At 41.9% G+C, this 26,510-nt stretch overlaps 6 protein-coding genes across 10 annotated transcripts; 3 read left to right on the forward strand and 3 right to left on the reverse strand.

Annotated features, from left to right (window-relative positions):
- Positions 1 to 2: 2 nt before the first annotated feature.
- LOC124193525 lies at positions 3 to 1,406 on the reverse strand. Its single transcript, XM_046587392.1, has 6 exons — positions 1,301 to 1,406; positions 1,099 to 1,236; positions 742 to 876; positions 518 to 656; positions 350 to 442; positions 3 to 281 (listed from the first exon to the last, which is right to left on the reverse strand). Exons 2-6 carry the CDS (start codon positions 1,210 to 1,212, stop codon positions 97 to 99), a joined length of 666 nt encoding a protein of 221 aa, XP_046443348.1. The 5' UTR covers positions 1,213 to 1,236; positions 1,301 to 1,406; the 3' UTR covers positions 3 to 96.
- A 789-nt stretch (positions 1,407 to 2,195) lies between these two features.
- On the forward strand, positions 2,196 to 2,987 carry LOC124193766. Its single transcript, XM_046587727.1, has 2 exons — positions 2,196 to 2,250; positions 2,396 to 2,987. The coding sequence occupies exons 1-2, from the start codon at positions 2,245 to 2,247 to the stop codon at positions 2,846 to 2,848; spliced, it is 459 nt and encodes a 152-aa protein (XP_046443683.1). The 5' UTR covers positions 2,196 to 2,244; the 3' UTR covers positions 2,849 to 2,987.
- A 232-nt stretch (positions 2,988 to 3,219) lies between these two features.
- Positions 3,220 to 5,752, forward strand: LOC124193571 (titin-like). The gene is made up of 3 exons (XM_046587464.1): positions 3,220 to 3,549; positions 3,609 to 5,076; positions 5,149 to 5,752. Exons 1-3 carry the CDS (start codon positions 3,453 to 3,455, stop codon positions 5,387 to 5,389), a joined length of 1,806 nt encoding a protein of 601 aa, XP_046443420.1. The 5' UTR covers positions 3,220 to 3,452; the 3' UTR covers positions 5,390 to 5,752.
- Positions 5,753 to 5,966: 214 nt separating this feature from the next.
- LOC124193889 (homeobox protein orthopedia-like) lies at positions 5,967 to 10,122 on the reverse strand. The gene is made up of 5 exons (XM_046587878.1): positions 9,766 to 10,122; positions 8,782 to 9,302; positions 7,902 to 8,199; positions 7,561 to 7,797; positions 5,967 to 7,474 (listed from the first exon to the last, which is right to left on the reverse strand). Exons 1-5 carry the CDS (start codon positions 9,791 to 9,793, stop codon positions 7,062 to 7,064), a joined length of 1,497 nt encoding a protein of 498 aa, XP_046443834.1. The 5' UTR covers positions 9,794 to 10,122; the 3' UTR covers positions 5,967 to 7,061.
- A 10,602-nt stretch (positions 10,123 to 20,724) lies between these two features.
- LOC124193432 (maternal protein exuperantia-like) lies at positions 20,725 to 23,140 on the forward strand. 5 transcript variants are annotated; one of them, XM_046587232.1, is made up of 5 exons: positions 20,725 to 20,784; positions 21,318 to 21,869; positions 21,928 to 22,011; positions 22,076 to 22,435; positions 22,496 to 23,140. In XM_046587232.1, exons 2-5 carry the CDS (start codon positions 21,333 to 21,335, stop codon positions 22,787 to 22,789), a joined length of 1,275 nt encoding a protein of 424 aa, XP_046443188.1. In that variant the 5' UTR covers positions 20,725 to 20,784; positions 21,318 to 21,332; the 3' UTR covers positions 22,790 to 23,140. The 5 variants fall into 5 exon arrangements, with proteins under 5 accessions (XP_046443188.1, XP_046443186.1, XP_046443187.1 ...); XM_046587230.1 differs by lacking the exon at positions 20,725 to 20,784 and adding an exon at positions 20,803 to 20,961; XM_046587231.1 differs by lacking the exon at positions 20,725 to 20,784 and adding an exon at positions 20,811 to 20,961 and having other exon boundaries at positions 21,303 to 21,869.
- On the reverse strand, positions 22,863 to 24,073 carry LOC124193434 (cytosolic iron-sulfur assembly component 2A-like). The gene is made up of 3 exons (XM_046587233.1): positions 23,674 to 24,073; positions 23,352 to 23,612; positions 22,863 to 23,277 (listed from the first exon to the last, which is right to left on the reverse strand). The coding sequence occupies exons 1-3, from the start codon at positions 23,882 to 23,884 to the stop codon at positions 23,180 to 23,182; spliced, it is 570 nt and encodes a 189-aa protein (XP_046443189.1). The 5' UTR covers positions 23,885 to 24,073; the 3' UTR covers positions 22,863 to 23,179.
- Positions 24,074 to 26,510: the final 2,437 nt, after the last annotated feature.

The following is a 26,510-nucleotide window of genomic DNA, read 5'->3' on the forward strand; positions in this document are numbered from 1 at the left end:
GGTTGAACGACTACCCTTTGTTTGTATGATTCGGTTTGTTATCACACAAAATAAACAAAGTTGAGACGTAATTGAAGAAGAGATAATTATTTGCAACTAAATTTTCTTCATGGTATAGATATAGCCGTCGGATCCTAGCAGGTAAGGCTCGATGGTTCTGCGCGGGACGTGGTGGCGCCAGACGCCGTTTTTCACTAAATCCTCCACCTCGGCGTCGAAATGGGCGAACTTGGGAGCTGACGACCCGTAATCGGATCGCATGCTCCACGTGATAATTGCGCCTGTAATTCAATCAACATGATTTTTAAATCTCATTGAGAAGAACAGTTTAATCGTTTTAAAAACTAACCTGGTTTTGCGATGCGAATAAGGTCACCAAAAGCGTCAGAATTTAAATGTCCCGGGGCGAATGTTCCGCTAGCGATAATGGCATCGTACGTCTCTGATGTTACGGGAAAAATAGGGGAATTAAATTAATTCATTCAAAGAATTGATCTCGAGATAATGTAGAACCAACCGTCATGGACGGGCGCTTTGTGCTGCCCTCCCAACAGCGAAACGTAGAACTTTTTGTAAAGTTGTTTCTTGTTGGCCAGCGCCAGCATCTCTTTGCTGGCGTCGATAGCGTCAATGTTGGTGTAGCCACAAGGACGTAACTAACACGAATCGGAATGAGATGACAAACTAAATTTTGGGGACGTTTCGTAACATAAACGCTATAAGGCGATAAAATTGCCCTACCATTTCAGCGACGACTCCAGAGCCGGCCAAGATATCCAAAATGCGGGACTGACGGTCCAGACCGAGTTCCACAAATGCTTTAACGACGTGTCTTGGTTCGGTATAGTTGCTGTTCTCCATCATATCGGTTTCGTACTAAAAATTAAACAAACAAAACTGACTATTATTGGTATCAATTCCATTTGCCATGGGTACGTGTAGCACAGTAAATATGCGCTACAACGTTGAAGGTGCGTTGTTGACGGCGAAAACACAAAATCACTTCATTAAAAGAGGAAAGTAATTCTTCCTTCGAGTGATAATCTTTCAACACGTAATCAATTAAATTAACCGAGATTGCTTGGAATTGCAAATAACCTTGTCGATCCATTGGAGAGATTGATCCTTGTACTGCTGGGTGGACACCAAGTCTGATTTCTCGTTGGCCAGGCTATCCTCATAGCTGCCGTCGAGCGATGCTGTTGACGACATGATGTTTCACTTGGCCCCTGCAAACTGAGAAAACGATGCAAATCGAATAGGGCTCAAACGGTGAACTAAACCCCCAAAAAATATTTACTAGCTCCAAAGTTTTTAGAAAAATGTCAACTCAGTTTTCCCCGTTGAATCCCTCCGGCTCTTCTAAAAGATTTCTCTTCTTCCTTCTCAAGCAGCACATACCTGAACTGAAGTCAATGGTAGACCAGTTGGCTGGCATATTTTATTGACCCCCTTGGGTTGTTCCTGGAACACTTCTTCTCCGTATTTGATTATTTTCTTTTTTAGAAAACAAATCATTTCCGACTAAAAAGGCTGCAACATGTTTTGTTTTATTTGGGGTCTAAGAAGTATTTTTAAACGTTCACTTGTCGTCTGAGGAGGTACTGTCAGTGTACATTCTTCCTGCAATACAATTTTTTTACAATTTTTGAATGCATCTGTAAATTAGGGACTGGGCGATTGAAATCATTTGCATAATTTTTAAATTTATCCCAATATGGAGAAGAGAAAAAGCTTGCGTTATTGCGAAAGAGCAGCGATAGAATAAGCCTTATTCATTGCTGGAATCCAAAAAGAAATTAGTATTCAACTTCTCGTCGGCTGAGAATATTTTGGAAACGCATGGGAAAGGAAAACTTAATACTCAATTGTAATTACACAATAAAAATTAAACAAATACCAATTTACCATAAATAGATGTGTACATTTCCTAGCGCACTTGCCTTAGTAATAGACAAGCTAGTGATTATCCTTGGTTGTTTCTTGGAATCTGGAGAAGGGGGGATTAAAAATTCATCAATTTTATTTTAATTATCAAATTCGAAGTATTCAATTGAATGTCAATGAAAGATAGGCTACCAACATCAATGAGAGAAGCTAGATCTTTTACTGTTCATTAATCATATGATGATGGCCATGAATGTGCGCTTTAAAAACGCTGGGCGATGAATTCTCTGACATCAGTTGCAGTTGAAACCATCCAGTCGACTAGTATTCAACACTCCAACACATTTTCATTTGGAAATGAAGGTATGCAAATCAGAAATAACTCCTTAGTTTTTAAAATTGTTCTTGTCTTGGATAAGGAAATGTGTACCTTTTACAATATATGGCCAACCACACTGCTGTAAGCTGTTATTTTCCATTGTAATAATTACTTTGTATACAACTATAGGTTCAACATCTTATCACCCTTGCTTTGATCTGGTTCATGGTGTTTGGTCTCAGCCGCTGCCAAGAGCAATCCATCCCCGAGATAAAGGCAGAAATTGTCGACATTTCCAGTTTAGACGTCAAAGATCTCCCGGCAGCGTCACCCGATAACAAGGTCTTGCCTCCAACAATGACCGCACGGCCTTATCCTTTGAATTTGAACCGCCCGCTTCCGCTTCCAGCTCTGGTTGCCTCCACAGTGCCGAAGGAAACTTCGGACACTGTGAAATTTGCCGTGACAATCCCGCCAGCCAAAAAAGACCCGCTAGCTGAAAATAATTTCAAAACCCCACATCGCCCAGCTAAACCAGTTGTACTCACACTTGAGCACGTCACAATAAAAACACCCACTCGAGTTCCATTTTCCGGATCATCTTCATATGGGCATATGAAGGAGGGAGAAGAAAGCATTTAAATAAATGCAAAAGCAAACATGTTCTCGAGTGTGATATCTTCAATTCATGTATTGTAAGTTATATCCTGGTGTTGTCACTATTTTAAAGAAGATAGCAAATAATAAACTGGTGCGATGATGTATAGCACTTTTTCATGAATCACGGTGTTACTTTTTATTCCACATGCTCTTCAAAGTCTTCATATTGTTCAAAAAATGTGTTTTACTGTTGAATTGATGGTTTATGGCTAATTTACATAAAATTTTACAATTATACACCTCATTTAAAAAAATGGCTAATTTTATTAATCGGGTTGTTGTAAAAATCGATGTTCTTTATGCTATTCTTTGAGTTTGATAAAGTAGGTGCCGCCTTTATGCAAGCGCAATCCGCTCATGTGGTAAGTTTATCTCTTGCCGCTAGATGGCAGCAAGAACGATGCAAAACCGAAAAGTCTAGCCAGTCTAGCCTCTGGCTAGTATCTTGGCCTTGGCTTAGTCATCGTGGTGCAGAAAAAAAGACTGTCCTCTTGAGCAAACGACGCGACCACACTACACACGTGTTTTGGTTTAACGTTTAATTAAAAAAAGAAACTGAACTGTTGTTTCCCACGTAATATTGAAGATGACGGACAAGGAAAAACTGAGGAATGAAGTGAAGCTCGAAATTCAGGCACTCTTATGTACAGAGAAGACAGCCATTACATCTAAACGGCTATACGGTATTAATTCTTGAATCTAATCTGTACTAAAATGGTATGAAATTACTGTTATTTTGTAGGGCTATACATTTCGGAAATGGGAACAGCCATGCCGTACGCAAAATTGGGCTACAACCAAATGGATGACTTTTTACGAAGCATACCAGACGTAGTGTCTTCCTACACAAATTTCCAAGATGGAATGCTGTATGTGAAGGCTGTTCCGTTGGAAGGATCATCTCACATCAATGAACTTGTTCAAGGACAGAGATCAGCCAAAAAGAAGAAAACCAACAGCAACTTTTCCATGGGTAGCAGGTTCAAGTCATTTAGAGTTTCCTCGCAAGTAGCTCCAAATCCTAACTTCAACAGAAACTACAACTCAAATTTCAACGCCTACAAACCTCAAGAAAGATTTGACAACACTAGAAGTGGAACCTTTACTAGACCACCACTGTATTCCAGTCAATTTAAAAATTCAAATATGCCTCCTAGATTTGTGAAACTATATAATCAGGCACCACTCTCAGTTCCTGTAATGCAGAAGCCCAATTTTCCACCTTCATCAAACTACAGCCAGAGAGTTCCAACCACAACAGGTCCCAGCATGTTTTCCAACAGTTACAACATCAATAACAACAAACCGTTGACCGTGCCAAATGCTGCGATGGAGCCTAAACCTTTTGCTGTACCTCTGCAATTAAATGTCACACCTGCCAACAAGCCTCAGGGAGTGCCCGGTCGTGCCCACTTGACTCCCCAATTGATGCAACCTCGGACACCGGCTCCACAAGTGCAGCCGGACAAGCCTGCAACTCCTCCTGTTACGATCCAAACTTCAAACGTTCAACCAACCCCTCAGGTTATTCAAAAGCCATCAGCTTTTGTAGATTCCGTCCAAAATTCGCTGAATGATTTAAAGATTTCCTCGTCGAAACCGGTGGATCCCATCAATCCCTTCGAGCAAGATTCCGCGACACAGATGCAACATCTGCCTAAACCATTATCTCCAATAAAGGTATATGAAGAAAAGCCAGTCAGCCCTGACGCGTTCCAGTGGAGGCCAGTTACACCTAACCCTTTCCAGGAAGCGACCAAATCGACGCTGCAGTTCTTGCCCTCTGGCTTCGAGCAACGAAAGAATGCCCCTCATCGTCGTGTCGTTATTAAAAAGGAAGAGCAACGTCCCAAATTACCGGAAATCATTACCGAGACGTTTAAAGTAACTCGAAAACTTCCTGAAATGGCTAAAGAAGAAGTTCCTGTTGCCCCCACGCCAAAAATAAGTGCAGCGGCCAGGGCTCCACGCGTCTTGTTGAGGAACGGCGTTCCAGTGGTCGTCAGTCCACCTTCGACTGTGCCACTACAAACGCCCCGGCCTTTCATGCATCTTCCCGATCATTTGCCAGCAGAGGCTCCTAAGCATCCACCTCCTGTCTCGCCTCTTTTATCTAGACGGTTGCCTAACCAGCCCGTTGAATCTCAACCAGTTTCTCGGACCGTCACTCAAGATTTTACTCCCAAGCCGAAAGCTGTTCTATCAACAAGGTAAATTTCTATTTAAAATGCTGGGCCAGTGAATAGTGACGGTGAAATTTATTTTCTTTTTTCTTTTCCCAGGCTGGGCGAGTTCTATTGCGAGCGCCTGAAAGCGATGATGGCTAAATATAAACTGGGTCGAATCACTTTGAATCACAATCAATTGAAATCGGGACGTTTCATCGCTTCCATCAAGGTGGGACAGGAGATGTTTATGACGTACCCCGAAGATTTCGAGATTATGACCGATGCTTACGAGTATGCAGCCAAGCAAGCCGTGGAACACTTTGAGAGTACTCCCGTCTGGATGAAACCTGCCTGAAGTTTTTCATTTGGTTTGAAAAGTATTATGAGAACCAAACAGGTGGACGGACACTGATGGACTGAAATTCATTACAGGATGTTTTGGTATTGTATTATTTCCCATTTTTGTACTTCAATCATCAAATCGAACAAAGAAGATTACTTTTCCCCCTTTTTTCGTTATTTTGTGCGTGTGTCATTCCATTTTGGCAGACGAGAAAAAACAAGAACGGCGTTGACATTTTTTTTATTTTTGTTTTGAAATTTCATTGTCGTTCGTTTTGTTCAAATCATTGGAACACATTTGTGGATTTTGTATCTTCCTTCATTATTTGTCGGTTAAGAGACTCAGAAAAGACATTAAACGGTGCTGGAACTGGAAGTAATTATTGAGCATTTTTTATTCTCACATCTACTAGCGCTATAGCTCCCGCTACTACTACCACCGCCATCTCTGGGATTTTCTAAAAACTAATTTTCGTGAGCCATTTCGCTTTTCTTGTACGATTCACGTAATGGTCGGTACTTCCGTGTATATATTGTGTCGTTCTCATGCGTTTAGGCCCAGGTTGGCAACTTTTAAAAAAAGTACTACAACGTCCTGAATTGAGAATTTATAGCTTAATTAGAAATTTTTAATTTAAGAAAAGAGGGTCTGTGGATTGTGATGTAATATTCCAAGTGGGTAGAATTTATGTGACGAAGAGGTGAGGGGTCTAAAATCGTATAAGGTCACTTTCATTTCATTAGTGTAAAGAAGAAAGAAATTACCATTGAATTGATATTACAGGATCTTTTGGTATTGTATTGTTTCCATTTTTGCACTTAAACCGGCCCCTCCCCTTTGCCCGTTCATTTTCAAAATCAATTTCACAGTTTTGTTTGTTTGTTGCGGGTGGGAGGTGCTGAAAGTTGACGTGCCGTGAGTTTCCTCTATATACCCCGCAGTTGTGAGCGTTTCTCCTCGATGCCGGACATTCACACGGACCAATCACACACTACAGATATATAATGAATTGATATAAATTAATTAATGATAATTATTATATATAGAAACAGGGGAAAAGGGATTGCACGCGCGTGTGTGTGGAAACATCAATTCGAACAAAGAAAATATTTTCTAAAAAATGTGTTTCTCTCTCATTTTCTTTTGTTTAACTTTGGTGTGTGTGTGTGTTTTGCATCTCATTAATTCTGGGGGCGACAAGAAAAAAAGAAGAACGACATTGACCTTTTTTTGTGTGTGTGTTTGATTTGGATACAAAGAATTATTTGTGGAATGTCTTACGTCATAATATTTGTTTTTTGGTTGGAGCACCAATTCATCATATCTTCAATCACGAAAAAAACAATTGAAAAACATTTGGGAAAAGCATGCACATTGAAAATTTGTTTTTTGTTTTCTTTAATATAACGAAAGTGTACAGTACACACACACACACACACACAGCCATAGGAAGGACATGGAAGAAAAACAAATTCGGCCACATAAATTTCTGTTTTTTAAAAAAACGAATCGGAGAGAAATTCAAAATGGTTTTTTAAAAAAGAAAAAAAGAAACATTTCAGAGAAAAAGGAATTTGCGGATTTTGTTATTTTTTAAAAGAAAAAAAGAAAAAAAAAGGCTTTGAGTCGCCCCGAGGACATTTTTTGGGATATAATATTGAATTAAAAAAAGAAAAAGAAAAGTTTAGATGGGTGGTGAGAGTTGTTGTTGCTGATTGTTGTTCTCGTAGGAGCCGCTGTCTGTCCCTCCACCGCCGCCGCCGGGATCCTTGTCGTTGAGGAGGTGGGACAGGTGACGCTGTGCGGGCGGCGGCCGGTTCGAGTGTGAAATGTGGTGGTGATGGTGGTGGTGGGAGGTGAGACAGTCCTGGAAGTAATTGCCGTTGGTGGAGAGTTGGAGCAGCTGCTCGTAGCCGCTGTAGCCGCCGTTCTTGACGTAACTGTTGACCAGATTCTGGGCGGCCAGCGACTCGGCCGTCTGCTGCTGCTCCATCGTCCCGTTGCCGCCCGTCAAGTGTTGGCCGTTGCCACCTCGGCCCGTCCCCCCGAAATCGTTCAATTCGCCCGTTTGAATCGACGACGAACTCAATCTTCCGTCTAATTGAATAATTTTTGAAATTGAAATTTTTGTTTTAAATTTAATTTTAAAGTTTAATATCAACTATTTGCAGGTATAGACTTACTGGTGGTGGAAGAGTAGGCCGTTTGATAGCCGGGCGAGTTCATCAGAGATGACGGTGACATGATCCCTCCTCCTCCTCCTCCTCCTCCTCCTCCTCCCCCACCGCTCGATTGCGTGGGTGGGTGGTGGCTGTGGTGATTGTTGAGTGCGTTACTCAGCTGGTTCAATTGCGACAGGGACGGACTCCCGAAGCCGGCCAATGACATGCCACCGCCCGACGACCCCAACGGGCTCAAACCTTCAAGCCAGAAAATCATTTGCGAAATTAATTTTCAATTCAATTAACCAAAATAAATAAAATCGATTCATATTTTCTTTTTCTCTCTCAGTTTCAGGACGTACCGGAAGCCACTCCCCAACGGCCGGAATCGGCTGCCGTGCTGACAAAGAGCGAGGCCGGCGAACACAAAGGATCGACGGCTAGTCCCGTCGCCTGTCCGCCTCCGCCTCCGCCACCTCCGCCGTTGGTGCCCGACGCAGTTGCTCCGCTTCCGGCGTTACCGGAACCGAACGGTGGCAAAACGTGCGACGGAATCAATCCACCTCCCGCACCTCCACTCCCGTTATTGTTGCCAGACCGGAAGACATTGTTGGTCTTCTTGCGCTTCTTCCACTTGGCCCGTCGGTTCTGGAACCAAACCTATAATCAACCATTCAACAATAATAAAAAAAAAAAAATGATTAAAACCAATCAAATCAAATTCAAAATTCAACGAAATGACCGAAAAATAATAATTTGTTTCTTTTTCTTTTTTTGGTTTCCAGCCAGCAGAAGAGAAAATCAAGAAACAAAAGTGACGACGACCCTGGAATACAGACAGATGAAATGTCTATAAAGGTGTGTTTTGTGTCAAGGTGTCAACCCAACCACCACCCATCTTCTTCTTCTTTCTTCTTTCTTCTTCTTGTCGTAAGTGAGATTTTTCACACAGTTCCCAATAACCGACACAGTCACCGACACTCTCCCCCCCCCCCACCTCTCTGTCATGTGTTTTCTTTCCAAAGTTTGATGGACACCTCGCAAATGTCGCACCTTTCGTTCACCAACAGCCCAAAGACAAAAACCCTTTCGTTTTTCCCCCCAATGTTTGATGATCTTCGGGGTCCCTTTTGAACAGATTTCTTTCCCACCGCCCATGACGGCGCTACTTTTCGATTTATTTTTAAAACATTTTTGTTTTGTTTTAATTTTTATTTTTATTAAAATTTAAAAAATTCGAACCTGAACGCGGGATTCGGTGAGTCCGATGCGCATGGCGATTTCCTCCCGCATGAAAATGTCGGGGTAGTGCGTCTTGGTGAAGCTGCGCTCCAACTCGTTGAGCTGGGCCGGCGTGAACCGCGTCCTGTGCCTCTTCTGCTTCACCGACGACGACGAAGTCGACGAGGCCGTCGTGTTGGATGAGACTCCGTGACTCTTGACGTGCTGCTGCTGTTGCTGCTGGACGCCGCCCAGCTGCTGCTGCGGATGACCCGAGTGCTGATCCTGGCAGAGGCTCTCGTCGCTTTCGTGACTGCCGGAAGATGTGGCCGATGGATGCTGCTGGAGCGAGTGCAGGAATCCCGAGCTGCTGCTCAGATGGTGGTGATGTTGTTGCTGTTGTTGTTGCGGCTTGCCTCCTCCACCCTGTTGTTGTTGCTGTTGTTGTTGTTGCTGAACGGTTGATTGGTGCAGATTGTGCAGACTGTGGTGGTGTCCGCCAACTTTGCCGGCCATCAAATGCTGGTGGTGATGGTGATGACCTGAGATGATCGTTCAATTGTTAAATGATTATTTTTTAAAAATATCGAATAAGAATATAAAGAAAAGAGGAGGATTTGTTGTTGTTAGCCGTAGACGATTCCATTGGGAAATGGAAAACGAACCACCCAGTTTCTTCTTCTTCCTGCGGAAGATAAATTTCGGCTAGAAGCTAATGAATACCAAACGAGGACGTTGATGACCTCCTTCAACCCCACCACCCACCCACCACCTCTTACTTGAATATAATCTTATTTCAACAGAATCTTTTTTCTCATATGGATCTCTATTTTTTTTCTTTCTCCGGGGATTTTTAACCCAGCGCCCAAAAAACAAAACGGCCATTTATTATCTGATGTTTTATCGCTATCAGGATGAACACGCCAAAAATATACTATCACTCCTTTCCCATTTTTTTCTTTTTTGAAAAAAGATAATTCATTTCCAAATCAAACAGAAACTTACCAGATGAATTGAGATGTTGAACCAGCATTTTTCTTTGCCGATAATTCGATTGAATTACAATCAATTCAAGATGAAAATGTTTAAAAAAAATTAAATCACTAACCGACACTTCACTTGATTCGATTTCACTCAAAAACTTTGGTAATTTAATTTTTTTCAGTTAATAGATTGCCGTGAATAAGAGATGATGAGTGTGCGTTCCATCACGTGGATGTTGGCCGACTGGCGTCACAATTTTCCATCGACACACAAAAGATGATTTTCCCACTCGTCGTCACTGCTGGGCTGGCCCGTCTCAACCCCAACCAACTCAATCGTCTATATATTCACACACGCAGCTACTTGGTGTGTGTACACACTCTAGAGCACTATTGCATGCGTCTGTAGTAAATGCATAGTATATATATCCATCTAAAAAAACCTTGTGCGGGAGAGAAAAGAGAAAAGGAGGTGGGAGAGGTTATCCGGCTGGGCAGGGGGCCGGGCAAAGGGCGGTGGGTGTGACTTTGTTCTTCTTCCTTGACTATACTGCGCGTGCAAGATCGGTTGTGCGGAGGAGGTAACAACCTTCCTGGTGTTTCTTTTTCTTCTTCTTGAAAGCACCGCCTTCGCTTTGTATCTCTTGCGCTTCATCCCAGCCGTCCCATTGGTGGCGGCGACCCTCAAGGGCTGGCCGAAAAGCCAACCGCCCGCGTAGAGGAGGAGTCACCTAGACTTTTGCCATGACGTAAAACAAAAAAAAAACATGTTGACGTAATATTCAATTAGATTTACAAATTTAATTGATTCAAATTCTTCATTATATCTGTTGAAAAAAAATTAATATGAATATTTTATTTTGCCAATTCGCCATTTAGGAGAGGAAAAGAGAAAATGAAACATCTGGCCGCGCGATGATGTCGTGGAAAATGTGTGTGACCGATGTGTTTTTCTTTTTTCCCTTTTCGGTGGGTTTGTTTTGGATAGGGTCAAACAAGGTCATTTTAACACTGATATGGCGCTCGTCCTTCGTTCTATATATATGTAGTGCAGCAGAGTTCTTTTCTCTATCCCCTTTTGGGACTACGTATAGGACATATCGAACCACACCCTGATTTCAGCATCTCGATGATATATGTGCGATAAAATAAAATGATACAAAAAAAGGGGGGCCGGGGCTCTCCCCATTTTTGGGGTTTTCTGTCCGGCCGGGGCATATCTCGCACATTGTCTCACAAGACGGCCAAACACACACACACACAGGTCAAGTTTTGTTGATCTATTTGTCATGGCTGAGAAAAACCGTGGGCTCATGTTCCCACCAGATGATTTGATTTTTGTAATATTCGTGCGCTTTATCGCACCTTTTCTTTGATTCTGTTTGAACAGTCCAGAGCGCCGAAACAGATTTTATCCCATTTTTTCTTATTCGAAAAGGGACGACATTTCGATATTCGGCATTCGGGGTATTACATTTTGTTTTGTTTGACGGACGGCCAGTCGTAACCGGGCAATGCTCCACCACCCGTCCAAATGAGATCAGCATTTGATTATTATATCAATCTATTATTCTTTTCGCTCCATCAAACATTTATAAATCTAACCGGTCCCAACAATAGCTATACTCTTTTTTCCTTCTCTATTACAATCGATATATTATACACGTTCTCTCTCTCTCTGCCTCTAATTGCCAATATATTTTCCACCCACCTCACCCAGTACCAGCAGAGTGGGGGAGAGGGGCGGGGGATGTTTTAATATCAAACTCTATACCCCTCTCTTCCGTTTTTCTTTTTCTTTTTGACCTCCCTCGTAACATAGTTAGATTTCCCCCTCCCTGTCTTGCCAATAATCAGGACATACCTGGCGATGACCCCACCAGCAACAGTCGAGTACATATGGACGCCCGCAAGAAGAAGAAGGTTTTTAATCACATCATCATATACCTGACGACCTGACCAAAAAAAATTTGTTCATCAAGCTAGCGCGGGCCTTGATTGTTGATTAGAAATTCCCCCCCCCCCCCGTCATCATATCCGGTAGACCCAAACATGTCGGGGTCACCCCCTCTCCATTGATTATTAGCCAACCTGCTGCTAGCGGCTGCTGGCCTTTTCTTTTTCTTTGCGATTGGGATAAGAATTTCTACACGGCCGGCTGGGCTGGCCGGCTGGCTGGACGAATTCATTAGAGAGACATTGACATTTGATCCGTTGTTCCATCATTTATTCGCCTGATTATCTACTTTGGCCTCCCCCCCTAGCTCTCTTTCATCTCTCTTTAATTTCGTCTGCTGCTTTACTATTGTCTTCTCTTATAGTTTGTTTGCGTGTAAAGAGACGACTAAAATAGTAAAATGGCGAACGAAAACCGCTCGCAACCGCGAATGATGGAGAAAAGAACGAAAAGAAGATGAAACTACTTTATGTAAGCTATAATTATCTGACTTCTCTAATGATGTTGGTTCCTCCTCTTTTGAATGATTAAGACTTTTTTATTTTTATTGTCTTTCTCTTTTTAATTTTTAATTCGTTTCATTTGGCAGCCATTCACGGTCGTAATCCAGCAACGTCCAAATCTATATTTATCTATCAGCCACCAGCCCCTACTACTATACATGATGGTGTTTGTATACTGCAAGGTATACGCTATCGTTTCGAAAATAGTTTCTGGATTACAACATACTAACCAGATTATTTCTTCAAAGTAAACCTGAAATTTTTAAACGGTAATACTATACGTGTATAATTGTTGAAATGAACTTGACTGTGTATTTCTTTGATATTTGAATTGATTGTATTATTAAAAATTCAGTTTTCGAAAGGAAAAAACAACAAACAGAACGGATCAAAATTTCCCCGTAAAAATTGACTGCATCGGCACTCATGCCACAAACACCTAGACGACCGAGTACTTAGTCATTCCAATAACATTTTTCATAGGTGCCATTGAGAAACTCGAATCGCCCGGATGTGTGTTATTCCCTCACAAGTAGAAGAGTCGATACTGACAATCACGAGGATATCCAGCTTCTTCTCGACACTATAGCAAACACTTTTCTTGCTATATAGAAAAACAGACTCACTCGACAACAGCAGCCAACTCAACTAACAGGGAAACCTCTCTGCTGATCATTTCCGGATTTCCACTGGAAGGGTACGTATATAGGCAGAGAGCAACCCAAAATGGCGAAAGTTGATTTCCGTGATGAGTGATGTGAACATTCCAGATTTTGGGGGGGTCCGTGATTTGGTCACTGCTGCTGCATTTTTCCAATATCAGGCCGTAATAAGATTCTTTAAAGATCTTCAAACATTCTTCCAACTCCTTCCGTTCTGATTCCGTTAATGCAACGTGCCGGTCCGGGTGATAGAGTAAACATTTATTATCTTTGTAAGCCCTTTTGACTTGGGCCTGGGAACATGTTTCGTCAAACCCAAACTATGAAAGTATTTTTCTTAATGTGGTAAAGATATATTCCGATTCATCCATTTCAAGCTTTGACGTTGAAATGTTTTTTTTTTTTTGGGGGGGGGGGGGAGTATTTTTATTTTTTCAATAATTTTCTTAGTTTTCTTTGAAATTGTTTGCCTGATTTTTTTTTTAGCATTCATCTGCATTTTTTCAAATAAAATGAAATTTTGTTTTATTTTTGTGGACCTCTATCGTCCTTTTTCTCATTTGGTAGTATGGCAGAAAAATGAGAGGGTTGGTCACTCTCATTTGAAATCAATGGAGACTTTTCCAGCTTGATACCCGCTTCCTTATTCTCAGAACATGATGAAACAAACTGGCTTATTTGTGGTAACCGGATCGTTGGAAATGGGTGGCGGAATTTCTTCCAGCTGGTCAAACTCATCGGCAGCACTTGCTTCATTCACGTCGAGTTGGTGAGTGGACCCGATCGGTTTCTCTTTTAATTCATTCAACAGCCTTTTATTTCCCTTTTCCCAAATCGCCATTGGCTTTTGGCAACCGTTTAATTTCCTCAAGTTCTTGGTGGGATAGAACTATTAGTTCAGGTTGTTGCATTGCCGGTGTGCTTGCGTCTGGGGCTGATGTTGACGAGTCGGGTTCATTGAGAATTTCAGGTAAATCAGCAAAATTCCAATCGCAATTCACAATCAAGTATTTATTGGTCATTGCGTCAAATGAGGCAAGTAAAACGGTAGTAACCCAGGACAGAAGCCGCAAGGTAAAAGTCTTGATATTTGTTAGGATATCCATTTTAAAATACTGCCGAAATACTTTCTGATAACTATAACTACAGCAGTACGCACCCTTTATATAGACCTAGGGGGTGGGGGAGAACTGCCTCATGCGCAACATCCAGTTACCATGTGATTTCCATTAAATTTCAAAACATCATTAAATTAAATAACTAGCTTGCGGTAATAATTGTTTTCAAGATCCGCAACATTTTACAATCATATTTCAAAAAGAAATTTTAAATCATTGTTAATATATTTCCGTTTGAATGACTGTTACGCGCCCCTAGCAGACGCTCAAGACATTAATTATCATAGCAAAGTAGGGCCTATATCGATCAATAAACAGTACTTTCGTGATTTTAAAATCGATATCGGGCAACAGATTACTAGGCCTAGTTATTCCTCCCGTTACCTTGAAAAGTTTCGTTCTGGTAGGGTCGAGGGGGCACATCACTGCTGTGACTGCTACACACGCTTACCGGTTGGTTTCAAAGTACCATCAGGTTAGTATTACCATGGTACCGTCGTAAATGCATTTTTGTCTTGAATAGAAACAGAATAAGGTGAAATAATATTTCGTCGGCTTAAGAATTCATTGAGTTTGAGATAAACGTGCATGCATTTATTCTTGATTATTCATGAATTTTTATTTTCTATAAAATGAGGCTGAACCAATTCGTCTCCAGTGATATGACACGTAAAAAAGGTATGGAGCGAAAAGATCTATTTGCTTCAAAAATTGTCAAAGCCCAGGTCAGTTTACCTCATATAGGTAGCTACTAGCTTTACTAATAAAAAGATTAAGCTATTGCAAAGATTTTTGTGAATATATCCAGGGTCGAGCTTTGGATCGGCACAGTGTACGGTGATTCGTTTCATTATAGACATGTCACAAACATTTGAGAAATTTCAACGTTTTCATTCCAGCAACTTATTTTTTTAAAAAGAGTTTGCGTGCAAGTCTCCCAAACTTGTCTTCCAGGAATTGAACCTGTCCACGTCTGCCGAATTAATTAAATGGAATCAAAAATCCAAAATTACATTATCGATCAAAATTCTCACTTGTCTTTAATCAAATTGAGGTCTCCGACCGTATATAAATAGAGAACAAATTGAATTTGCCCGCAATTTACCCTTACAAAATATACACGCGCCGCAAATTGAAAAATTGAATTTCTCAAAAAATTTCCAAATTGAAAAAAAAAAAAAAAATTACAAACGGAAACTGTTTCGGGGGGCCTGTCGGTGTCAGTTCTCTCTCCGTGTTCTACACACACGCACTCAACACGCGCGCGGCCCGTTCTATAACGCCGGCGGCACGCACTTATAGCCTCCAGCTATGTGTGTACTACTACTACTACTACTACTAGGCCCAAATCACTGCTGCATAAGACACTTTCATTAAACTCTCTCTCTCTCTCTCTGTCGCCGCTTTCGGCTGCTGCTGCTGTGAACTGCATCGACCCCTTTTCGTCCCCGCACAACTATACACACAATTTCGGTTCTCTTTTTCTTCTTCTTTTTAAAAAGCTGTTTCAACGGCGTCGTGTGTGTATATAGTCATAGACTGCCGTCGTCGTCGTCGCCCCCCTTCGCACTGCTGGCGCGGCGCCGGCCCGTTAAATGAGGCGACGTGTCAACCTGAGATTAACTCTGGATTTACAACCGTGTTTATTTGCCCTGCTCCTGGCTGCTGGGCTGGCTGCTGACTAGCTATATAGTCTTCTTCTTTATAAAAGGAACAACTTTTTTTTTCTTTTTTTCCCTATAATATGTACAGCAGGGTGAGACTTGGGTGTAGTTGTATAGGTCGCGGGACGCCCGGCGTCTAGTTTTTAGATAGAAACGTCACTGCCACACAAACAACAGACGATCGAAATTTGAAAGAAAAAGAAAATTTGAAAATTGCGTTGGGTGGTGATGATGCTGGTATAATATATATAGTAGGCGGTGTGTGTGACTTATAGAGGAATTATTTATAGGCAATGCCGGATACATGTTGGTGTTGCAACCGAGCAGCAATGATGGGCCTATTAAAACTCGGCCACAGAGGTGCCATTAATATTCATACGGCTAGCTAAGCAGCTAAGGCTTTTATATAGTAGAGGGACTCTTAAAGCTCTCTCTCTCCCTTTTCTCTTTCGGCCTGTGCTGCTACAAAGCCCCTCGTGAATGTTACAGAGAGAGACTATCCATTGAGACATTTTGAAAAGAAATCATTTTGATTCCTTTCATTATAAAATAAAGTATCCAGGAGTTTATAAAAAAGAAAAAGGCCGTTTGGTTTATTTTTTTTTTTCCTGAAGGATTTGTGTTGTTGACTCTCGTCAACCGATTAGACGGAAACAAGAGAGGTGTTGTAACATCCATCATCATTATACGTCATCGAGTTTTTATAGCCTCTGTATAACTTCTCTATTGGTCCCCCCATCATCACAATGTCGTTTGAAAACTAAATTTTGTTGTTGTTTTCCCCAACAAAAATTGTGCGGCTGTGATATTTTATGGGAATGAATTACAAGAAAAAGAAAAAAGGGCCGAAAAATGGGATGGCGGTGAGATTAAGGGTCGGCAGTCGTCCGGCGTGATACATGGGCCGGGGGTTCAATATGTGTCCGCGCTATTGGAGGATTGTACACACATCCACAACCGGAAACTAATAGCTTTTCTTGTATTTGTTCATCTCCAACAACAACAACTTGGTGGTGCTGCTGTTGTTGTTCCTTATTTATTTTCCTTTCGGCCATCAAACAGCCTAAAGGGACTATGATACAATATCTATTTTTGTTCTTCTTTTTTATTCTTTTCTTCCTTTCTTTTTCCTTCTGTGATGTTGAGACGAGATGGGAAAAATGGTCAAAGACACAACCGGCCGTTTATATAGTGGCCAACAACAACAGCAACAACATATATATCTAGGAGGGGTGGTGGGGGGATCATCAAAAAGCTTAAAAGCCAACCAGCAAATAGTTGGTCCATCCATCCATTTCTCTCTCTCTCTCTCCGGCTGCTGGATATGTGTGCTGGCTCATCCAGCGGCCCGGTGGACTCTATATAGGCTAGCCCCCCCTCCACCACCAAACAACTTTGTGTATATGCGGGAGGAGGGTTGATGGTGGCCGGGGAGGGTGGTCTATAGTGACTCCCTCGGGAAGGTCAGGGAGAGCGTTCACATTGGGGCGGCGGCCGCGGAGCCGGTGGCCGCTAGGCTCTTCTTCTTCTTCTTCTCTTCTTCTACGCGATTTACAATGACCAACGTGTTTGTTGTGCGCGGTGTCTGTGTAAAGCCGCCAGCGACGACGGACGGGGGCAGCTATAGCAAACGAGGCTATGTGTTATGTGGGATTTGCGCCCCCCTGACTTTTCCTCTTGTACTATACTACTAGACCCTTTTTCCTGCCGTTTACATCCAAGGATATTTATATGGCGGCAACGGCCGACATCCCCGCTCCCGACGGAAAATCCCGCATCAACACCACCAACAACTTTTCTACTATTTCTTCTTCCTTTTCTTATTTTTTGGATCTTATTATCATTCAAGTACCGTTGCTGCTGTTTTCAACTCTATTTATACCACACGTGTACGCAATTTGATTAAATTTTCAACTAATCAACAGGCAATTGCGTCATACAGTCGACTTTAAGAGATTTTCCGAACGCCTTGAATTCAATCGCAATCTATTTGTATTGAATCAAACAAGACTCTGATATTGTACAACTACTTTACGAGATAAAAGGGAATCTGAAGAAGAAGAAGACCTTCTATCCATTTTCTTTTCTGTTCTGTTCTACTGGCAAACACATACAGACAGACAGACACGCAGAGGAGCACAAGACCAACGCGACATGTTTCGCCACTCTGGAACCTCACGAGATTTGCCTCTTTTCAACCAGCACGCCCCACTTCCCTCCCTCCCTCCCGCCCAAACTCCCCACACCCAGTTCCAACTAGATCCCGCACCTCTCCCATTTTAGATATATAGTGCGTGTGTCTAATACACACACACACACACATTCGGCGAATATATAAAGAAGAAGGAGCCGTTTGCGCTCGAGCTCCTGGAAAAAAAAACAACAACAAGGCAACCGTCTATTTTCTTTTATCCCGAACGAAGAAAGAAGAAACCCCCCAAAAAAGCGCAGTGGGCCAGCAGCAGCTACTACGTAAAAAAACCCACAGAGCACCACCACAACGTGTGCACAGTATAGACGCTGTCATCTATTTTCATTTAGCCGCTCCCGCCACCCACTTTCTATATAACCACCTCCCCCACCCCACCCCACCCCCTTTTTTGGGATGTTTTTTCTTAAAGATTACACCCTATAAAGTTAATTTTGATTTTTGTTTTTGTTTTTGTTTGAACGAATAAATTTGATTGCGATGAATTTGAAAACGCGTTGAAAAGGTGAGCGCGGCCAGACGGCTGAGACCTGGAAGGGTGGGGCTGTCGTCGTACTGTTAGTATATTGCGCATCAATAATTCAGCGAGGAATCGCATTACGATTTAACATTTAGGGGGGTTGGCTGGGGGGGGGAGCGGGAGGAGGTGAAACCCTTCACGGGTGTATTATATGACTCTTTTTTCTTTTCTTCCTTATATTTGAAAGTCAAACAAGACACGTCAGGAGAGCGGCCCCGTGCTCCTCCCATTCTACACGCCCCCGGTGACATGTTGCAGGTGTGTGTGAGGATGGAATATCTCTCTGCTCTGTTCTATTTATTCCGGCGGGAGTTGATAGTGGCGCACTGGATGCGTGTTGTACTGTATGTATATAGATGTGGACCGGTTTTTATTTTATTTTCCTTTTTCTTTTCTTTTTCACGATCGAATGATCTGCTGCTGCCCACCCACTGGGTTTCCTTTTGGCTGGTGGGTGAAAGGGGGGGGGGGGGGGGGAGAAAGAAACGACACGGTTAGCCCATTAGAAAAAAAGGTGATACTTCATTGATACTTCATCGCTACTTCTTCTTTCTTCTTCTATCTTGGATGTGTACAACAAGAGAAACATCTGCCAAAGGGAAGAATCAAATAACAAAAAAAAGGGCCTTTTTCTATTCTTCATGCCAGATTCTCCATCTCAAATAAAATAAAAAAGGAAAAAACCTTTTTATATTTGGGTGGGTGGGTGACGGCTCCACCCGTGGGGGTTACACTATTCCCCCCACCCCCCTCCTTTCAGCTTTTCGCTCTATCCGGCCCCCTCATCGTTGATGATGATTAATGAATTCAAAGCGGGAGGAAAACTCAGCACAAAATCTCCCTCTGCTGCTTCTCTCTCTCTCTCTCGTATATATTCCACCTTTTATTCCATGCACTTTTATCGATTTGCATCGGCGGGGGCTTCTACACAACACACCGGGCAGATATACAACCGTGAGGTGTGTCTACGCAAATAATATCGTTTGACTTTGCTGGCGATGGTTAACTCTATTTATAACACAACATTGCTGTTGTCTGGCCACTCTGGCAGATGAAGTCGCCAGCGCATCATTTTAAGCCTTTTTGATTAAACGAAAAAGAAAAAAAGACTTTCTAGCTCCCCTCTTTACTTATTTTGATATCGGGATAGAGATAACAAAAAGAAAAAGGTCGGAGAAGATTGTCCGAGAGGTGGGTGGGTGGGGTGACAGACTATATAGGCTAGTAAAAAGAGTTCATGAATGGGACACGTGTGCACACACATTCAACACACCTTCACTTTTATTTTTTTTGGAACCCTTTTAGCTCGATTTTGATGGGTTTTCCATCCATCCCTTTTTCTTTCATACCTGCCAATCCGACCGACCGACACACGCCCTTTTTTATATCGCCCTCCAACTTAACTAGTTTCAACTTTCGATTCTTTTTTTTACTTATTTTGCGTTGCGTCATCGTTGGGGTTTTGGTTGTCTAAACTTGGGAATTTATCGGTTATTAATCTTGGAGAGTTTTTTTAGGGGGGGGTTGTTCTATCGATTCGTTCAATTTGGTCATGAATCACAGGGGTTCATTTAATGCGTTCATTTAGTAAAGAATTTCGGCGTAGATTTATTTCGAATTCAGAGAGGAATAAAAATGGCGATGATTGAAAAGCTACTTTAGAAAGTTGTTAAAATTGCTTTTGATAATTGAGCTGGATTGCGAGATTTAATTTTACCGCAAGATTAGCCTGTAAAGATGTACGGTGTTGTAATTCACGCCGCTAGATGGCGTCTAAGTCAATTACATAATGAAAACAAACCTGTCAATCGATTAATAAAATGTTAACATCTTATTAACTAAACTAATTAAAATCGAAATAAATAATGATCCAGTTGTTCAACCTTGATTATCATAGCTAAAATACTGCTAATGATGACGTGAAAACACTTCTAACGTGATTATGTCGTAGCAGTCGAAACTCGAAAACTTTCCACGTTGAAATCATGTTGAAATCTTGCCATTTTTAATTGCATTTAAAGTGCAATCGTACGAAAAAGGATGATTGAAAAAGTCAGTGTGAGTCAATAAAAAAATATATTATATTTACTACGACATTTTTAATAGTTTGAAAATTTGAATTCAGAGAAAGACTTGATTTGACAAATATTCAAACAAAATCCATGTAGGCTAATCAACAAAATTTACAAAAATGACGAAAAATTTAGAGAATATTTATTTCGACAATTAACCTTGATTGATTTAATCAAACGAGTTTTTCTCATTAATTGCATTGTTCTAGATCTTTTTTCTTTCTTTTTTTTCTCACCCTGCCCCAGACAGATTACGCCATCGGCTGAAAGAGCAGACGAACCTCCATTCCTCCCGTGAAAATTCCAATCATTTCATCCTGAAAGACACAGCCACAGGTAATATTTCGCCTTCGTTCAATACCTTTTATTCGTCTCATTGTTAGGCACCGTAGACATATTATACAACAGGCGCGAATGAAAGAAAAGAGGTAGGGTTGGGAATCGTTTAATTCGAGGTTCGAGAAAGACTAGAACGGTTACTTATTCACCGGCCGCGTCCGAGACAAGAGCTCGGTAAGATTCCACACAAACCTCTTTCCTCTCTCAGTACACATGTGCTTCGTCGCCATTGAGAGCTCGCCTCAGATCTAAGCAATTTATTCGGCAATGTTCAAGAACATTTTCCCCTTCTTTAATAAGGTCTAGCACATGTTTTGCCAATTGATTCTCTCTTTGCTCTCTTTGCATTTGTTTCCATCTGTTGAGTCAGTAGCCCAGTACGATTTTTTGTTCAATACCACATTGGTTAAAGAAAAGGGGGAACTGTTCTTGAAGACTGCCTTCGTATTCTCTTTGCTCACATTTTGTTTTTAACCATCTACACTGTTTTTGAATGCTTTTTGATTGATCGATAGTGTTTTGTGTTGCAGAATAAAATTACAGAAATGACCAACAACAGTGAAGAACAGCAGACCTCATCTTCCACCGAGGAGACCATCATAGAGGTGGTGATTCAGCCACCAACTCCAGAGGCCAAGGTGGAATGTGATGCTCTCCCCGCTGTGATCACCACTCAGCCAGTCCAGCCAATGCCTGAACACGATGACAGCATTGCTGTGGTTATGTGGGAAGCCACCGTTACTGGTCGACGCCTCATCGACGAGATGGTCAACCTGGGATCATTCTACATGGCGCAGGGAGAGAAAGCAGAAGGGCATGATTTCAACGAGTACGTCATGCCGTATGGCAAGCTACCGCTGAACGTAATTCGCAACTACAATCTTCGCATCGTTGACACGGGTCGTTACCGCATGCTCAAGGAGATCCGCAACAACAGAATGCTCAAGTCCAAGAGCGAGGTGGCCGCCTGCAATGATTTCGCCTCGTGGCTCATCAAGCTCCAAAAAGATAATTTCCCCGACAAGAAAATTGTCCTAGTCTTCTTTGAACCACGTCACTCCAAGATCCTTCAGCTATTCCAGGTATGTCGCCATTTAGTTTATATTATCAGACTCGTTTCTAACTTTCACTCTGTTTTAGGCTTTGGAACGTTACCGTCTTCTTGATGATGTCAACAAGATTTTGCTTGGATGTGTCAATGGCTGGGATCTGCTCCGTCAACAGGTAATAACTGAAATATCGTAACACGTGAATCGGTTAGATATTCTTATCTTGCAATCGAAAACAGGTGCATGATTTGAAGGACGAACATCGCATGGTCCTTAAAGCTTTGGCTGATCACCACCTTGGAGTCGACACACCTTTGGAGAGCGCTGTTCAACGTGCTCAAGCACTTCACAAGATTCTTCGCAAGGTGCATGGCGGCCGCATCAACACTGGGGTACTTAAGGAGAACCTCATCAGTTGCGATCATTTGCTCGAACAAGTCAAGAAAATCAAAGAAGAATTGACCAAGGAGGCTCAATGGAGACCGGTATTCGCTGACATGTTTCGCCAAGGTATCAAGCCTCGTCGGCGAGCTGGATTCCTCCGCCATATGCTCGTCGAGTCGGGCATCACCTATGTAGGCCTTACGGAAACATTCAAGGTGAGTTTGTCTTCTTTTCAATTCTTAACCGGAAGAATCTAATTGAAATTTCTTTTGCAGGACAAGAAAGATGACGGTGTGGTCGAGGTCATCAAAGAGAACATCAAAGGCAAGAATGAAGCTGACGTGGAGGAAGTCATCAAGCTGCTGAATCAACACCTTGCGCAGCCAGACAAGCCCGTCCGACGCGGTAGCGGCCGTCGAGCACCCCGCACTCGTTCCCTATGCACCGCCACGGACTTGGAGAAGCAGCAGCCTGCGTCCAAGATCGAGCCCGAGGAAAACAACAACGACCCTGTCAAAGTGATTATGGATGTTATTCCCAGCACTCCTGCGGTCCTGTCCGAAGTTTAAAAAGTCCCTCGACTCGCCTGAAATTACTTACTGCCTCCCAACCCCACTTCCCTTTTGTTTTTCACTTAACTTGTCTCGTTTTTGAGAAATTTTGATCTTTTTTTAAGTTTACAAGTCTTTCACGAAACAAACTTGCTTGTCGCTTTTGGTTATGCTTTTCTTCTTACCAGAGATAACACTTGCAAAATTTATATATATACCAGGGAGCTTTTTGGTAATTGTTTCTAGTCTTCTACTAAAATCAATCCAGGGTGTATATGTGCGATGAAATTGTCTCTGCAGTGCCTTTGCAGTGCCTTTCATACTTGTGAGTTGATCTCATGGAATGGAATACAAAATACTCTGAGGAAATTTATCGTCTTTTATTTTTTTTTCTTAACAAAATTCTTATTATTCTTCATCTCTTATGCAACTATCGACCATTTCTTTTAAGTTGGGATTCTCTAAGGCGGCGGCGACTCTTTCCTTGTCGTTGATTTGTTTATTGACTGGATGGGAATAAAGTAAAAGAATATTTTAATGAAAGCTTTTTTGAACATTTAAATATGGAATTAGGACTTACTCTCTTCTTCTGTGCTGTGTTTCCCCTCTGCAATAACTATGTCCAATTTAATCCTTTCCACCACATTTTTCTGAATCTTGCCTCTCAGGCAGAGGCCAATAAGGCTTGCAAGTGAACAATGAGGAACTGTAGGATTGAAATCTATTCTAACCAAGTAACCATTTTCCTCGAATGGTTGTACTTGAACAGATTCATCTGTAATAACCAACAGGTCTTCTAACGTGTTGGGCTTTTCAGGGTCTCTAATTGTCCTCAGCAAGTCTAAAATAAAAATCAATAAATGTTTTACCCTGTGGTGAAATATGATAAAGACGAAACAGACCAGTGATGATTTCTTTGATTTCTTGACATTGATTCTGAACATTTGGTTCCTGTCTGCACGATGATGTCCAAATTGATCTGTCCTTCCAACTTGGCAAGTTCACTGGTGAACTTACGGTTACAGCCTTCTCTAATATCACATTATTAACTGTTTCGGGAGGCGGTTTGCTCTCACTGCTACTTATCTTTTTCAGAAAAGACGTGAGGAACATTTCGACACTTTGATTAAGTACAGCAACCAATTAAATCTTTATAGGACATGCAAGTTTACGCTATGCAAATGGTGGTTTGAATTATCTTTCTACAATTCCAATTAAGTACAAGAGTGAAAAAGACAAACCAAAATAGTGAAAGAAGCAGATGAACGAGTTAACTACTGCACTTTTTTTTAATCAGACGTCACTTTGTTTACATGAAAAGAGCCATCTAGTGAACTGAAGTACAACAATATAGGTAAACCTTTTGGCGGGATTTTGACTGGTGCGAGTGCAGATCATTCAAGATTTCCGGATTTTTTAACTGGACTCTTTGAGTTCGCATTTGTTACTTGAAATGAAACAAAGTAGAAATCTGTACTTTTCATGTGTGCACTAAACGAATTTATATTTTACAAAAATATAATAATCATCTGGTACACAAAAAGATTGGCATGAACTGAATAATAAAGAAATTGCGAAAATTCAGAAGTCAGCGCTTAAGCGCGCTGTGCCGAAGGATGAATGAATGCACTCTAGGCGGAAGTTGATTTCCAAGTGGAATTTTGTGTTGACGAAGGGACTGAGCGCAGTAACAAGACAGGGGCAAGACGGTATTGATCAGAGAGTTCAGATAAGAATTAAAATAATAGTCATGAAGGGAATGTTTCTTTCGCTGAATTTCCAAAAAATCGATCACTGTATGGCCTTCTGGTGTGGCTTGGTCGAGATGACCACCTGCTTCCACTAGTGATTGAAAAACATTTGACAGAGACTCGGAAGGAAAGTCGGCCGAGTCCAAGTAAGTCGAGAATCGAGTCCAGTTCCATTTCTCGGCTAAAATATGAAGCGGAGTTTTCCCTTTTCTATCCGTGGCATTCGGATCGACCCCCATTTTCAAGAACAGTTTAATCAAACGTTGGGTATTGCTTTCGTATAACCACACGGACCGATTAATTCCAGCATGTAAAAGACTGTGCGATCCACGGTGAACGTCTAGGGGAATAAATTGAGAAAGGCATTCCTCAAGTTGCTTGTGTTTTTCCTGGTTTAACCGGGGGAAACTCTTGAACAGCAGCGAAACAAAATCGTAGGCGCATATGTTCACTCTGTGAAGTCTATTGTGATCCTTATCATTCATTAGTGGAACTGGTAGTAGATTGGCTATGACGGTGCAGCATCCAATAGCTTTCAGAAGATTACCGGGAGTCAATTCCCGTCGTTCTGGGCTCTCCGCGGTCTCTTCTCGCATCCGTTCGAAACACTTTGACATCAGATCGAGTGTTTCGACGAAAATGTGAATACATTTGGGTGAAGATGCCGTCGAGCTGAACGATTTCGCCTGGTCGATAATGAGCAAGCAAATGTTGAACGCACGACTGGGTTCTTTTCGGTACGAGTTGCAGTCCCAGCCATACCGAATCAAATTAATTAGATGGAAGTAATAGGGCCCATTATTCACTTGGCTGACGACTCTTTGGTTCACTAAAAGAGCCTGAACTCGAAGATAACATTGCCAATGAGAACTGGCGAGTCCCCAAGCTGGCGGACAGCCGTAAATGGACGATTCTTGCTCCATTAGTTCCAGTTCTTCTAAGGTTAGCACTTCGGAATTATCGGCAAATGCCTTAGCAGCCTCATCGGTGAAAACGTTAGGTGTTTTGGGGATGGCCCGTTCGCCTGTGGAGTAACGCAGTGCCATGGCATCCTTCCAGCACTGCAGTCCGTGATGGGGTGCCCACATTACCTTGGATTGACTTTTCACTTGGATAAAGATAAAGGTGGCACCGATTAATTCCAAGGCATCGATTTTGTCTTGTCGAGGGATCGAGCTGGACTTGATACAATTCCAAAGAAATTCCAACCAAAGGGGTTCGTCCCTACGTGGTTCCAGCAGCCAAGGATCAATCAAACACTCCATTACGTCGACGATGGAAATTTGGTCGGTTTGAATTTGACAAAAGGTAGAAAGGCACAGAGATCTACACTCTTTGTCACTGACACATTCTCTCAATATTCTAACCAAAAAGTCAATCACGTTATAACGTTTTGTCTTGATGGCCGAAATTAAAAGAGTTTCACCTTGTTCGCTACTGGGTGTCGGTGTCCATATCTTTGTCATTACTTCCAACTTGCTGCAATTTTTGAATATTTCGCTTAGTTGAGTCGTGGAGTCGTTTTCGATCGCTTGCACAAAGAGATCTTGAACACTTTGCAAATAAGCCATGCTCAATACTATTTTGGAGACAAATTTAACAGCACTGAATTGTTGGAATTTTGGAGCGAATTCAAAAGAGAACGTGAGGACAACGACGATAGCTCACAACTATAGATGGACTGGATGGAGATTCTCTATAGCTTCTCTCGAATGCAATGAAGTTTCTAGAAATGAGTCGCATATATTTATAGGGTAAAATCCGGTAAAATCTTATCTGAAAAGATAAGAAAAATTCAAGGACCTCCGCCATAAGTAGGACCTATAGTCCATCTGATTCTGTCCAAGGTGAGTTTTTTAAAAGTTGACCCTGATTTTATACACAGCTGACGCTGACCTACATTAAGCGCATGACTATATATTTTTTTTCGAATAATTCCCATGTGATATTGGGCCTAAGGATTATAGAGTTCTTTGACTTTCACATTT

The sequence above is a fragment of the Daphnia pulex genome, chromosome 5 (genome assembly GCF_021134715.1).
Source record: "Daphnia pulex isolate KAP4 chromosome 5, ASM2113471v1".
NCBI lineage: Eukaryota > Metazoa > Arthropoda > Branchiopoda > Diplostraca > Daphniidae > Daphnia > Daphnia pulex.